Below are 14,926 nucleotides of genomic sequence, written 5' to 3'. Positions count from 1 at the left end.
GACCCCTGCCCCTAGCTGGCCGGGCGGGCGGTGGAGCAACTGGTGCCGGTATGATGACACAAGAATCTTGCTGAGATCTGTTGCTCGACAACCTAGGGCAATACCTCCTGATGTGACCAATGTTCCCACACTTATAACACCCATCCTGTTGTTATGGCTGCTGAAGCTGAAGTTGACCCGAGCGGTTCGGACAACCCCTGTAGTGACTCCGGAGCGGTGGTGCACTGATAGGAGCTGGATGTGCACTAAATGTCGGCTGCCCAGAGTAAGGCATAATAGGACCATGACTCCCTGAAGCAGCGTGCGATGCTTGGAGTGCTGAATAAAATGGCCTGGGAGGATGGCCCCTACCATAAGTACCGCTGCCTCCAGATGAGGCACCACTGAAATTACCGGAATGACGGGGCCTCTTATCTGACACTGGCTCGCTCTCCTGAGCACAAACTAACTCGATCCGCCTAGCAATATTCATAGCTATCTGGAAGGAAATATCACTCCCTATCTCCTTGGGAATCTGAAGCCTGATAGTATAAGTAAGTCCATCGATGAATCTCCTCACTCTCTATTTTTCAGTAGGAAGCAAGACGATGGCATGACGTGCTAAGTCCATAAATCGGGTCTCATACTGGGTAACAATCATACTACCCTTCTGGAGATTCTCAAATCGCCTGCGGTATTCCTCTCTCAGTGTAATAGGAATAAACTTCCCCAGAAATAGCTATGAAAATTAGTCCCAAGTAAGTGCAGGTGACCCAGATGGTCTGATCAACATATAATATCTCCACCACCTCTTGGCGGTCTAGTCAACATATAATATCTCCACCACCTCTTGGCGGAACCCGTCATATGAAATACAGCAAAATCGACCCCGTTGCTTTCAACTATTTCCATATTCCGCAGCACCTCATGACAGCGGTCAAGATAATCATGTGGGTCCTCAGAAGGTGTACCACTGAAGTGAATTGGAAAGAGATTAGTAAACTTGTCCAATCTCAATAAGGCCTCAGAAGACATGGCGGGCCTATCACCAGCCTGTGCCGTAACAACTGGCTAAATTACCCCAATTGGCAGGACTGCTAGAGCCTGATTCTGGGGAGCCATCTGTTCTGGAGCGGTAGTAGTGGGAGTTTGTGCTCCCCCTACCTGTGAGACGGCTGGTGCCACTGGAAATGTACAATTCTGGGCCACGCCCTCCATAAGGCTCACCAAATGGACTAGAGCGCCCTGAAGCACTAGAGTAGCTATGAATCCTTCCGGGACCTGAACTGGTCCAACAAGCACAGTCTGAGCTGGAACCTCAGCTCCCATATCCACCTGAGGTTCTACAACAAATGCTGTTGCTCGAGCTCTAGACTGAGCTCTACCTCTGCCTCTACCCCTGGTCATAGTTGCCACCGGGGGCTCTGGTCCCTGTCCGTCGGTAGATATATTATGTGTTCTCGCCATTTGCGAGAGAGTAAGAATAGAATGGTTCAATTATCGATGATAGAATAAAATAGCACAACAGAATAATGAAGAAGTGATATTGTTCCTAAACTTCATAGCTTCTAGAAGATAAGTACAGATGTCTCTGTACCGATCCTTCAGGCTCTACTAAGCTTGCTCGTGACTCGTGAGAGCTAAGTAACCTGGTGCCCTGATACCAACTTATTACGATCCGAAATTCTCACCGTCGGGACCGTGATGATGCCTAACATTTTACTTGCTAGGCAAGACAACGTTAGAATAATTTAAACCATATTTAACATTCTATTTTTATTAATTTATAAAGAAACTAAACAAGTGAAAAAAATGTCTGAATTAAAGTGAACAATCCAAATAATAACGCTGTCTAAATACCAACCCAGAATTGGAGTCACAAGTGCACGAGCTTCTAGAATAATACAATCAAGGGTCTGAATAAAAATAAAGATGTCTGAAAGAAAGCATACAACTAAACTAAAGTAGAAGGGGACTTCAGAGCTGCGAACCCCGTGCAGTTATACCTCAAGTCTCCACTGATAGTTGAATCCTAGCAAAATCTACATTACGCGGCTGGGACCAACTCCGAAATTTGCACAAGAAGTACAGAGTGTGGTATGAGTACAACCGACCCTATGTACTCTGTAAGTGCCAAGCCTAACCCCGACGAAGTAGTGACGAGGCTAAGGCAAGTCACTTACATTAACCTGTACGCAATAATAACAATAATAGTAATAATAATAATAATAATAATAATAATAATAATAATAATAATAATAATAATAATAACAAGAATAGAAGTAAGACAGGTAAATCATATCAATGATTGAAATTATTTCAGCAGTCACAACCAATTATTTCTTTTCTCATTCTATTGCGGCGTGCAACCTGTTCCCCCAATATATTCCCTCAACTAAATTCTGTTGCGTTGCGCAACCCACTCCAACAATATAAATTAAAAATATAATCCGTTGCGGCGTGCAACCCGATCCCCCAACATATTTATTTTCATCTCCGTTGTGGCGGGCAACCCGCTCCAACAATATAATTTAATAACTCTTAAATATAATAAAAATACTCCAATAAATACCACTTTCAATAAGAAATTATTAGGCAACAAAGCATACAATATTTATAAATTATTTAGGAAACAAGTAATGACAAGTAGCAATTAATTGTAAAAATCAGGGAGAAAATAGGCAATTTAATATCTAATATACTAAATGTCAAGTAGCAATTAAGTCACATAAGTCAAATAAACATGTAGCAATTATAGCATGAATTCAAGACTTAATATTTGGCGTGGAATATGAGAAAAATAATTAATATAATAATTAAATCATGATAAAGAAAATAATTTATGATTTTCAGTTAAATATGCAAACAATCAATTTGACGACGTATATACACTCTTCACTTTGCCTATACATCGTTACACATGAAATTCACGTAACAAATAATTCAAGGGTTCTATTCCCTCAAGTCAAGGTTAACCACGATACTTACCTTGCTTCGCAACCAAATTAAAGATTCCAATAAACCTTTACCTAGCGAATTGGTGTCCGAAAGTTTCAAATCTAGTCACAAACAATCCAATATACTCAACACGAATCGTAGGAATTAATTCCATATGAAATTACTATTTTCCAAATTAAAATCTGAAATTCATCTAAAAAAATCAACAGTGGGTCCCCCCATCTCGAATCTCAAAAAAGATTACGAAATTAGAATACCCGTTCCGATACGAGTTCAACCATATCGAATTCCGACATCGGATTTCCCTTCGAATCCTAAAATTATAGTTTATGAAGCACTATAATTTTTTCCAAATTTTCATCTCAAAATACTAATTGAATGATGAAAACAATGATATATTCATGTATATTAACCAAATCTGAGTTAGAATCACTTACCCCGATGAATTTCTTGAAAAACCCACGAAACATCGCCACAAACCGAGCTCTCTAGGTCCAAAAATAAAAAATGAGTTGAAACCCTCATTTATATGGTACCATATCTGATCTCCCAATGTGCTGACCGCACATTATTTTTGTGCGGTCTACACATCCCACGTTCTGCGGCCGCAATCCAAATTGTGCGGCCGCACTTCAACCGTTCTACACTATTAGGCTTTAGTAAATTGAGCATAACTTTCTCTACAAATATCCAAATGATTAATGGTATACCTTTCTGGAAACGAGACTCAAAGGACTACAACTTGTGTTTTCGAATCATCTCGACATTCCTTGTATATTAAAAGATATAAGCTTCCGAAGTCGGACCATCGAACTTGTAGAATCTCCTTTCTGCGGCCGCGGGAGGAATTCTGCGGACCGCACATTTCAACTGCGAACGCACAATTTCAACCGCAGTTCGTACATTTACCACTGCCTCCGCACTTTGGGAGTTTGCGGGTGCACATCCGCACTCCAAAATGTGCCCTCCGCACTTCAATTGTTCCAAAACATCATCAAAGTGCCGGAATGCCCAAACTCGTTCAAAACTCATCCCGAAACTCACCCAAGCCACTCGGGTCTCCGTTCAAATATACCAACCAGTCCCGTAACAAAATGCAGACCTACTCGAGGTCTCAAATCACGTCAAACAACGTCGAAACTACAATTCGTACCTCGATTCAGACTTATGAGTTTATGAAATTTCAATTCTATAACTCACGCCGAAATATGTCAATTCAATCCGGAATAATATCAAAATTTTCAAGTAAGTCCCAAATAACATAACAGAGCTATTCCAACTCTTTGAATCTCAATCCGAGTCCGATATTGATAAAGTCAAATTCACGGTCAAACTTTGGAAATATTGCGCCTTTAGATTTCTAGTTTCCGTTAAATGGGTATTTGAGGTTTTAGAACACAGAAAGAATTATTAAATTTAAAGATGATCTATCGGGTCATCACATGATCGGGGATTGCCAGCCAGCCCCGTAGAAACAAGTTGTACAAGTTCGCTACAAAAAATGACAGTTTCTTTTTAGCATAATGAATGGTTATGTACTTTTTGAAAATGAAAGGAATAAAGTAAAGTTCTTTTATTTCTATCTTGTTTTTTGTCTGAACGATGAATTGATTTTATCATTTAAAAGATAAACAAGTACTTCAAATGCTAGTGCCGTAATGAACAGAAGACGTCCTCCTCAAGAGCACCGTAAACATAAGAAGGCCCTCTCTTATAAAAATCCTTACGATAAATGGTTGATTTCAGAAGAACTTGTACCCTAAATTCAAATGCTTTTGGGGGATAAATAGACCCAAGGCCTTACATAATCAGATGCAAACAGTAAAAGTTGCGCAAAACACTTAACCAAGAAAAAATGCAAAGATTAAAACTTACATAAATGTTCAAACAAAATAACGCAGAAAGACTCATGCAATACTTGAGCAAAGGATGTTATTATTCACAATAAACGTGCTAAAACAGCACAAGTACAAAAATTTTAAAAAAAGGAAAAGCTAAAATACTGCATCTTGAGAACCCGGAGGAAGAGAACAGTTCGCGCTCCTAGGGAAGTGGGTAGATCCGCTGATGGCTAAACATCTTGGACATCATCAGTTTGGCCTTTAACATCTTCATCCTCCAGTTCCTCTTTAGTTCCCGAGGTTTCAGAACCAGAACTAGAAGAACTGGAGGCATCAGGCCCTGTCGGGAGACCCCTTTTAGAAGATGACTCTAGCTCACAGGCTTTAGCCATTTCGGCATCAAAGTTAATAATATCCTCTTTAGCCTCTTCTAAGGTTTCTTTCCTCATTCGGTACATAACATAAGTTTTTTCAACAACGAGGGAAGCTCTTCGGCGCTTGAGTTCCTCTTTAACTTGGTTAACCTCGGCAGAAAGGTTTTCCAGGGTGGATCTAATGGACTTGAAGCTAACATCAAGTTCGCAGACAGTAGAGCTAAAAATTCTATTATGTTTAGTTGTCTTCTTATACTTCTCTTCCAATTGGGCATATTTCACCCCCGCAGCAGCAAGCTCTTCAATGTTGGAGTTCAAGGCTTCCTCTAAGTTGATCAACCTCCTAGCAGAGGCAGCCTCGCGATCAGATGCAGCAAGAACGACACTATGGATTTTAGCCCATTTGGCCTTAGCCTCTTCAAATTGAACCCTCAACGGGGCAATCTCTTAGCTAAGAGTTTCCACTTCTTGATTTCTTTGCTGCAAACGAGTCTCCAACACAATGGCCTCAGCAACTTTGGCTTACAATTCTGAAAGGCGAGCAGTAGTTTGGTCCTGCTTGGCTAAAAGTTGATTCTGTTCAGAGTTAAGTTCTTCTTTTTCCCGAATCAACCTCTGGAAGCCTTCAGACGCAAGTAAATTGGCCTGCAAAACAAGAAAGGCGACTCAAGATATTTATTCAATCAAAGACATGATAAATAACAAAGGAAATGAAGAGTGTACCGATGTGGCGTTGTGCATATCGTTGTTCAACAGCCATTCTCTTGAGAGAGCATGTATTTTTCCCAATCTTTTTCGATAATTAGCAAGTTCCACTGGCTGGGATAGCAAATTACATCCAGTGGAGACCGAGAGAATAATGCTCCTCATCCTTTACGGATCTTTTGAGAGGGCAGCATAATTTTACCCCAAATTACCATGAACTGGGTACTGGGGGATAGGAACATCCTCTTCTCGGACAGATGCGGCCAGTGGAGATGATGTAGCAGTTGCTAGAGGACGAGTCGGTGAAAAAGGAGATGAAGCTGATGGTGTTGAAGGGTGAGAAACAGCTGCGACAAACACAACGCTCGTTGTTGGTTGTTCATCAATTGAAAATGGCAGGGACCCAATACTCAGGCCCACAGTACCGGGCGAAGCGACTAGGATCCGGAAACGAGAGTTGGCCATTTCCACCATTTCAAACTCCCCCCAAATAGCCGAGGCATCATCCTCGATTGGTGTAAGTAACTCAATAGATTGAGCAGTCTGTTGAGTTGAGGAAGGTCGTCGTCTCCTATGTAGAGAAGCTCCCTCCTCGCTAGCTTCTCCATCATCGTCAATCATCACGGTATCTATGGCTGGCCCGGATGGAGGGTTCGTTACCATAACTTCCGGAGATGACTCGGGGGAGCCCCTCAACCCTGGGGGGAACCCACCGAGTCGCTGAGGCAGATAAAGGAAGAAAAATTAATAATAACGAGGAATGATTTTTAGCAAAAGAAGAAGCAAACTATACACTTAGGAGTGCGGTTCCACAATTCCGGGAAGGAAGAAGCCGATGCCGGGATGATGTCACTGGTGGTAACTGAAACAAACTGTTCCATCCACCCATGGTCGTTATCATCATCTATGCTGGATAGCAGTGCATGATGGCCTCACTTGCTGAAGTTTATCATCCCCTAACAGAAGATCTTGGGGGGAATAAAGGTTTATCATGTGAGCTAGGGATAACTCCTCCCCCGTTTCTTGGCACAGGCGCCAAAGGCAAGTAATCGTCCTCCATACGAAGGAACTCACCTGTGCCAAACATACCTAGTAGCAGAGGCAAAACTTTGCAATAATGGAGTCAAGCTCTCCATTCAGTGAAAACGTCCCCAAAGTGAAGGGATACGTATAGAAGTACGTGAAACCTTTCTTGGGTAAGGTTACCCAATCTACCAGATCAAGAGCAATAATGTCCAAATCCTAGCAACGACAATCTTTCTTCACAGCAGGAATACTGGAAGGACGGATGGAAGAAGGATATCTACTAACTGCCCATGTACGAGGGCTAACAGAAGGAAATTTCTCTTCGAAGTCTTTAGTTGTGACAAGACTTCTAGGGATGATGGTGCTCACTGTAGAAGGAGTGGCTTCATCGGCTTTATTTTTGTTCATTGAGGAACTAATGTTTTTTATTTATATGTTATGGAAGAAGGAAAAGATTTTCTCGTATGAGGAGAGTTAAAGAAAGGTTAAAGAACACACTACAAATTGAATGAAGAGAGTTCGAGAGAGTTTGGAGAATTACGGGGTATGAATAAAGGAGATTGATACGTATAAGTAAAGGTTTAGGCGTTTAAATTTGTGGCCATAATTACCTCGATAACCGGAAAATATGCTGAATCGTGGGATGACGTGTGTTCAAGGCATTAAATGTGGAGAGATGTGCATCTAATCAACCGTTAGAAGCTTTTCAAAGGAGGTCAGAGAATATCCTGCCAAAAAAGAATGTTTCTACCAACTTCCCGGTGACACAAAGTTATGTCACCGGAAAGCGGGGGGACTATCTATATAGGGTAAAATACGCTATGCTAAGTAATTGAATAAGAGAGTGAAACATGGAGCCAAAGGTAGAGGATATCTAAAACCGAAGACAACTGTTCCATTTGTTACTGGAAAGAATGATGCTCATAAAGATGCAGTAAATACCTGTCACCCAGTAACATTTAATGGAGAATATTCTACAGCATTTATTACACTGCCTATTACAAAGAACTTGTCATTCATCCCCGCCGTTACACATTCTTCAATAACCCTCATAATTGACATTAAAGAAGGAGATGATCCTAGGACCTTGTTCCCTAGATGTAGCTATAAATAATGACTTCTGTTATCATTGTAAAGGACACGAATTTTCTGACAAACTTACGCTATAATCTATTCAAAATTTTATACAATTTACCTTCGTGCTTCTTGATTTCATTATTATTGTGCCCGGAAGCCTTGCTCCCAGAACTACTGTTTATGCTATTTCATCTTCATCTCAAGGCAAAGTATTACATATTTCGTCAATTCTTTTATTATTTCAGGATCGAATTAATTCGCTTGTGTAGAAATCACGTATAAATTCAACTGTACCATTTTACGGATAAACAATCATATGTAGTTGGTTTACCTACTATGGTCTATCAATGAGAAAAGAAAAGGTAAGTTAAACATTTGGTCAGTCGTCCAAAAATAATTATATTCACTAGCAAACATATATATATTATCGACTATTATGTTTGGGATCGACTATACTGTGTAGATTTCCCAACCGAAAGATTAGTTAAAGACATTCCTGTTTCGTAAACCAAACGAAATGAAGTGTGTCTCATGTCCGACTAAAGAAAAAAAGAGGCTAATATCAACTGGATGGGTAAAACCAAAAGACTAAGAGAACTGGTTTTATGGGTAATAGAATATATTAGTAAATGGTTTCTCTCGTCCTCGGTAAGGCATCGAAATGAAGCTCCCCCCCCCCCCCCAGCATTTTGTGCCTTCAACATCATTTGCAACCGACAATGACCGGCAAGACAAGATTTTCGCAAAATCAGGTGTTGTTGCTGGTGCGCCGCAAAGCTCAAAAGCTTTCTAAAATCTTTATTATTCGAGTCGTATAAATCGTTTTCATTATCAGATCGTAAGTGATTTGATAGCTAAAGATTTACTTTATATCATATTTGTCAAGTTATTAAATATTTATCTATAGTTTTTGTTGGGTTTAAATAGTTAAATTAAGGTGAATAGAAAATGGAGGAACTTTACAAAGGAATATTGTCCTATGTTGGAGGAGGAAAGTTTATTTGTTGAATATATATATATAATTACATTTCTTCTAGCTTTTAAAGAGTTAAGAAAAAGTCAAGCCTCACGCCATCGTCGTCGCCGTCGTCGTCGCTCGGCTTCAGAACATTATCTCATTCCCTCAGATTTTCCTTATAAAATTTTAAATTATCCTTCTTCCTTCTGCATTGTTTTAACATTTAAAAAAAGCAACAGTAAATGTGATTTGCTACCGATCATTTATATTCGCTGAAACACTGGATTTGAATTACCTCTACACCAGTGGGTAATCTGTTCCATCCTGAGAGGAAATATTCCTAAACGTCGGGTATTAGGAGGGATAAAATTCCTTAAGGAAACACTGTGAATTTAGTGGGCTCGAATTAATTTCTGCTTCTTCCACATTTTTGGTTTTTCGTTATTTTCTGCTTCCAGAAATTTTTTACAAATACAGAATACTAACAAGTTTAAGTAACTTAATATCTTTTATATTGTGTATTTATTTTGTATAAATTGTTCTGGAGACTAAAACCTATGTGGTTTCTACTCCCAGTTTGGAGATTAAAGCCTTCGTAGTTTTCTACTTCGTCTTTGTATTTTAACGTATTTCTGTATATTCTGTTTCATTTATTATTTGGAGATTAAAATCTTGGCGATTTTCTACTCCAGTTTTATTGAGTTTTGACTATTCAAAAATTTCACCGTATATTAAATATTTTTTTGTATAATTTTCTTACAAAAATGACGACTGAGAACGAAAATCAAATTGTTCCTATGGTGACTGCCAATGCATCGACAAGTGGAACAATATTGGCATTGGCACCAGCACAGGCAAAAAAGCCCGAAATTTTTTTCGGGATTGATTTCAAGCACTGGCAACAAAAGATATTTTTCTATTTGACTACCCTTAGTCTTCAGAGGTTTATTAAGGAAGATGCTCTAGTTATGCCAAACGAAACTCCTGATAATGAACGTTTTCTTGTGACTAAGGCATGAACGCATTTTGATTTTTATGCAAGAATTATATTCTTAGCGGACTGGAGGACGATCTGTATGACGTCTATAGTAATATGGAGACGTCGAAAGAATTGTGGACTGCGCTTGAAAAGAAATACAAAATTAAGGATAATGGGTTGAAGAAATTTGTTGACGCAAAATTTCTGTACTATAAAATAGTAGATAGCAAGTCTCTTATTACCCAAGTCCAAGAATTGCAAGTGATTATTCATGATCTTCTTGCTGAAGGTATAATTCGAATTACTACTTTTGTTGAAAGTATTAATTATATTATTATTACTAATATAATTTTCATTGAAGGTTTGGTCATCAATGAAACATTCCAAGTTGCAGCATTGATAGAGAAGTTGCCTCCTTTATGGAAGAACTTCAAAAATTACTTGAAACATAAACGCAAAGAGATGTTACTCAAATATCTCATTGTTTGGTTGAGGATCGAAGAGGACAAGAAAGCTGCTGAGAAGAAGGTTCGTGAAAACTCAACAATGGAAGCAAACATTGTTGAGGATGCTCCACAAAATAGTAAGAAGAGAAAGAAGGCTTCTAGACCAAGGAGTAACCCAAGCAAGAAGAGGTTCAAAGGAAATTGCTACAACTTCGGGAAAGTTGCACACAAGTTTGCAGATTGTCGTGTTCTAAAGAAAGACAAGAAGAAGGGTCAAGCAAACATGCTGAAAAAGAACAAGGATATTGATGACTTGTGTGCTATGCTTTCTGAATACAACCTGGTAAGAAATCCCAATGAATGGTGGATTCATTTTGGAGCCACTCGCCATGTTTGTGCTGTTAGAGAAGCGTTTGCTACATATGCTTCTGCTGGACCCGAAGATCTATAGAAAATTCTGCAACATCTAAGATTGAAGGATGTGAAAATATATTTATGAAAATGACTTCTGGCAAGGTGGTGCATTGTAATAAGTAAGAAGACATTTTTGTAGGAAAAGGTTACCTTACAGAGGTCCTTTTGCAAACTAAATATAATGGTCGTTGAGAACAATGTTTTAAAAGGCGTGGGCGTAAGGCGTGGCGTTTTACATATGCCTCAGCGAGGCGTAAGCCTTGAAGCACGGGGCGTAAACACCATGAGTATTTAATATTTTATAAAATAGTATAATTACAGTAAATATTTATAAACATGTAAAATTTCATAAAAATTGAAGAAAACTATAAATATGTGATATATATGTGTGTGTGTATATATATATATATATATATGCCCTCATATTTTTTTTAAATAGTATATATATTTTCAAAATATCATTTTGCATCATTAATCAATTTACAAGATTTATAAAGATATTATTTATAATTTTTTCATGTTTCTTAGGACTTTAAAATTAATTTTCTTGCATTTAAATTATTTAAATATTTATTAATTATCCCTTAAATTATTTTATGATGGCTTAATTATCCAAATTGCTATTTTGCATCCACATACATGTTTCATAATATTTTACTTCATTTCATATAACTACATTTGTATTTTGTTTTGAGTTATTTACATAATTTTGCAAAAATGACCTATATTCTACAAATAATTGCATTTACTATATTATTTATGCAAAAATAGTATTTTTATATTTTCATAATGTTGACTTATTATTTTAATAGTTTCAAAACATAAATAGTTTTTTTACCATTTATTAAATGTTTTAATAATTTATTTTATTAATTTTAAAGAGGTTTCAAGAGCTGGCCCAAAATAGGCTAATTTTCGGACTAAATTTGGCCCAAACCATTAGCCCAACACCCCAATAACCCTCCAGCCCAATACCAGATGACCCTTTTAGCCCAACCCGGTCGTGATCCATCTTATAACCCGCCGCATCTCCCTTTTAATCTTGGCCGTTGATCTCAGAGATCAACGGCCCACAAACCATCCCCTTCTTTTTATCCACCAAATCCCTAACCCTAAAGACCACTCTCTCATTTTGCCGCCCCCAGAATCTCTCGAACCATCCTCCTCACAAACCCTAGCGGCCGCCTTCCTCAATCTTCTCCCAAATCCGATCAATCATGGATTCTTCCTACGATTCTCTTACCCTTTATGGATCATCTCATTATTTCTTACAATACTATGGTGTTACATAGTACTTGCCTCAATTTTGGCAAGTACCAATCCCGAAATCGGGTGCCACCGCCTTCAACCTTTGAGATTTAGACGTTATTTTGTCTATATGCACTCACTACCAGGCTATATGGTCCGATTCAGGGAGATTTTCGACCATCTGTGCTTTCCTTTTGAACTAGGGTTTATCAAATTTTCTCCCTAAACTGATTCTAATTGATTTTGCATGCTATATTTTCCTTATTTGTGTTTAATCTACTGTCTTTCCTTGCTAGGTACTTAATTTTGATGCTATATAAACCCCTCTCCAATTCCCTTTTGAACGGATGGAAAATCACTGAAGAACCACTATTATTCTCTCATACTCTCACTCACTCGATACTATTCTGAATCTATTGCTCCTGGCCTGCTGAAAGCCAAGGCCGTCGGAATCCTCTCTGACGACCTCCCCAGTTCGAGCACTGCTCGGTGTCCATTTGAGGCTCTTGTGAACTCTGACGCACTAGGATTTCGGTCTTTTGGTCGTTCTCTTTGCTGGTGATATTTGAGTTGTTTCTGACACCTAGCCTTTCTCTCATTTTGTTTGGTGAATTTGCAACTGGTTAGTGCTTTGACTCTAGCAATCCTATTCCCTTTTTCTGCTTATGTTCATGTTCTGTATATTAATATTATTTGAACTTCTGTGAGATAGCATGATTTGGATACTGTGCTACCTTTGTATGCAATTCTATTCGTCTTAATGTTATTCTGCAATTCTAGTGTTCTCTAGCATCAAATCTGTTTAAGTCCTAAATTTTCAGAATATGTTCACTATGCGTGGTTAACTAATTTGATCCCTGACCTCCTTGGGTTCATTATGTTTATGTTAAACTTGATTGTTGCATTTGTTGCTTGTTATGAGTTGATCTTCATGCCCTGCTTTGGATTTTTTTGTACTAAAAACTCTTAAGGAAATTGATGTTTAAATAATTCATGTATAACTTGCTACTTGCTAATCTTCTTAGAGTTAATTCATGACTATGTCTACCATAAACTCGCATGCTTAATTCCATTACTATAAGAACTCTTGTTTGATAGATTTTTGGAATCAAACTTTACTTATTCTGAAAGTCTATCTCTGTGATGCTATCACTTCAAATCTGTTCGTTACTTCTCATTCTGTGTTTTTGCTAAAGCCCTTTGTATGTGCTAATGTGTTCTTCCACCTATTAGAAATCACCTTTAGTATGGTTACTTAGAAATCTTGCTACTAAGAACCCATGTGTAGGTATCCTTGCCCAGACTCTAAGTCACTTGAATAACTGGTTGCATTTATGTTCCTATGTTCCTGCTGTTTGTTAACGGGTAAGCGAGATAATTGTCTCAATGTTTGGGCCTGGTTTGTTGGGCCATGCTGTTGTTGGACCTGAACACCGAATTCAACCAGGCTTTAATCATCCCTAGGTACAGGAATTTGGGCATGTTGGTTTATACGAAGATTAGGGCTGGTGAAGGCCCAAAAGCATCACTGGGTTATTTTGTATTTGTGTTGAGCCTGTAATTGTTCTATTGGGCATGTAATTATTCTATTTGTGCTTGTAATTATTCTATTTGGGTCCGTAATAATTTGTAAGAACAAAACAGATGGGGAAATTAGTAAAACGAGGGATAGGGTACTTCAATACTCACATAAATGGGTAGAAAATGTGCCTATAGGATTTATGTGGTCTATTTGCTATTACATGCCTTACATTTATGTGTAGAAATCCTGCCTATAGGAGTCACACGCACACACATCACTTAACTTGCCAACGTATGCTATTTCAAGTATTTGCCGTACTTGTTTCTTCTATTGTGCTTTCTTAGATAACACGTCTATAGGGCGTAGCAATGCAATATTCTACTTATTTAGGTTCCATGCTTATAGGACTTCGAATGACTAGTCTATCAATTGCCTCAATTATCATTGTACTGCACATCTAGATACCATGCCTATAGGTTTAATATTCAATTAGCTGCCCATATCGTTTGTACTGCCTCGTTTAGATAGCATGCCTATAGGGATAAAACTATATAGAGTCAATTGCCAACTATAGATATCATGCTCCTAGGACATTGTCACCTGTCTAAGAAACTCGTCTATAAAATCAGCGCTGGTAATTTATGATTCTGGGGTCTTTCCCTGCTTTTTGCACAAACAATCTAGAAATCATGCCTATAGGTTTGTAACCTGCAAATCCGTTGCCTGCGTATTGCTAAAATCAGAATCACTTAGAAATCATGTCTACAGGACTTGTAATGATTTAATCTATACGTTAGCCTAAAATGCAGCATTGCCTGTTTGATATTGGAATCATATAGAGATCATGCCTATAGAACCAAACGATTCTGAGTCTCAAGTTCGAAACGTTCTATTGCTTAATCTGAAAATAAGTCTGTGTGCTTCTCCGTTTATGTGTGGAGGCTAACATGAGCCACTCTCTGCTATTATGTGCAGTCCTCTTTGTTCTTGAATGCGCGATTAGTTTTATCGTTTTTGAGTAGCCTATGTAAGTCTAGAACCACCCAAATAGAGGTCCAAAGCCTCCTGGACCATAGGCATGGGACGGGTAGTGCACGCATAAGCCGAGACTTAGAATTGAATTAGAACGCTTTAGGTAAACAACTTCAACATAGTAATCGGGTAGCAGGAGATGATAGTTTGTGTCCGCTGAATAATATGAGCAACTCCTATTTAAAAGGAGTTACGAAGTATTATTTATGTTGCACGGGGTGATCCTTTAGGCTAAAAAACTTTGCCCCCTCCCCCTTTATATACTTGCAATTCACACTTAGTCATTTAATATAGATCATTAAAGTCGTATGCTTGGAGTCCTTAAGAATTATACCAATTCTCATTGTGCTATAATGAAACTTCTTCG

At 38.4% G+C, this 14,926-nt stretch overlaps 1 protein-coding gene across 1 annotated transcript; it reads right to left on the bottom strand.

Annotated features, from left to right (window-relative positions):
- Positions 1–5,008: 5,008 nt before the first annotated feature.
- Positions 5,009–6,478, bottom strand: LOC138905421 (uncharacterized). The gene is made up of 4 exons (XM_070193945.1): positions 6,070–6,478; positions 5,876–5,967; positions 5,679–5,797; positions 5,009–5,582 (listed from the first exon to the last, which is right to left on the bottom strand). Exons 1-4 carry the CDS (start codon positions 6,476–6,478, stop codon positions 5,009–5,011), a joined length of 1,194 nt encoding a protein of 397 aa, XP_070050046.1.
- Positions 6,479–14,926: the final 8,448 nt, after the last annotated feature.

This window comes from Nicotiana tomentosiformis, chromosome 2, assembly GCF_000390325.3.
Source record: "Nicotiana tomentosiformis chromosome 2, ASM39032v3, whole genome shotgun sequence".
In the NCBI taxonomy this organism is placed as follows: domain Eukaryota; kingdom Viridiplantae; phylum Streptophyta; class Magnoliopsida; order Solanales; family Solanaceae; genus Nicotiana; species Nicotiana tomentosiformis.
The sequence above is the reverse complement of the archived record's forward strand: the minus strand, read 5'-3'. Positions and strand labels throughout refer to the sequence as shown.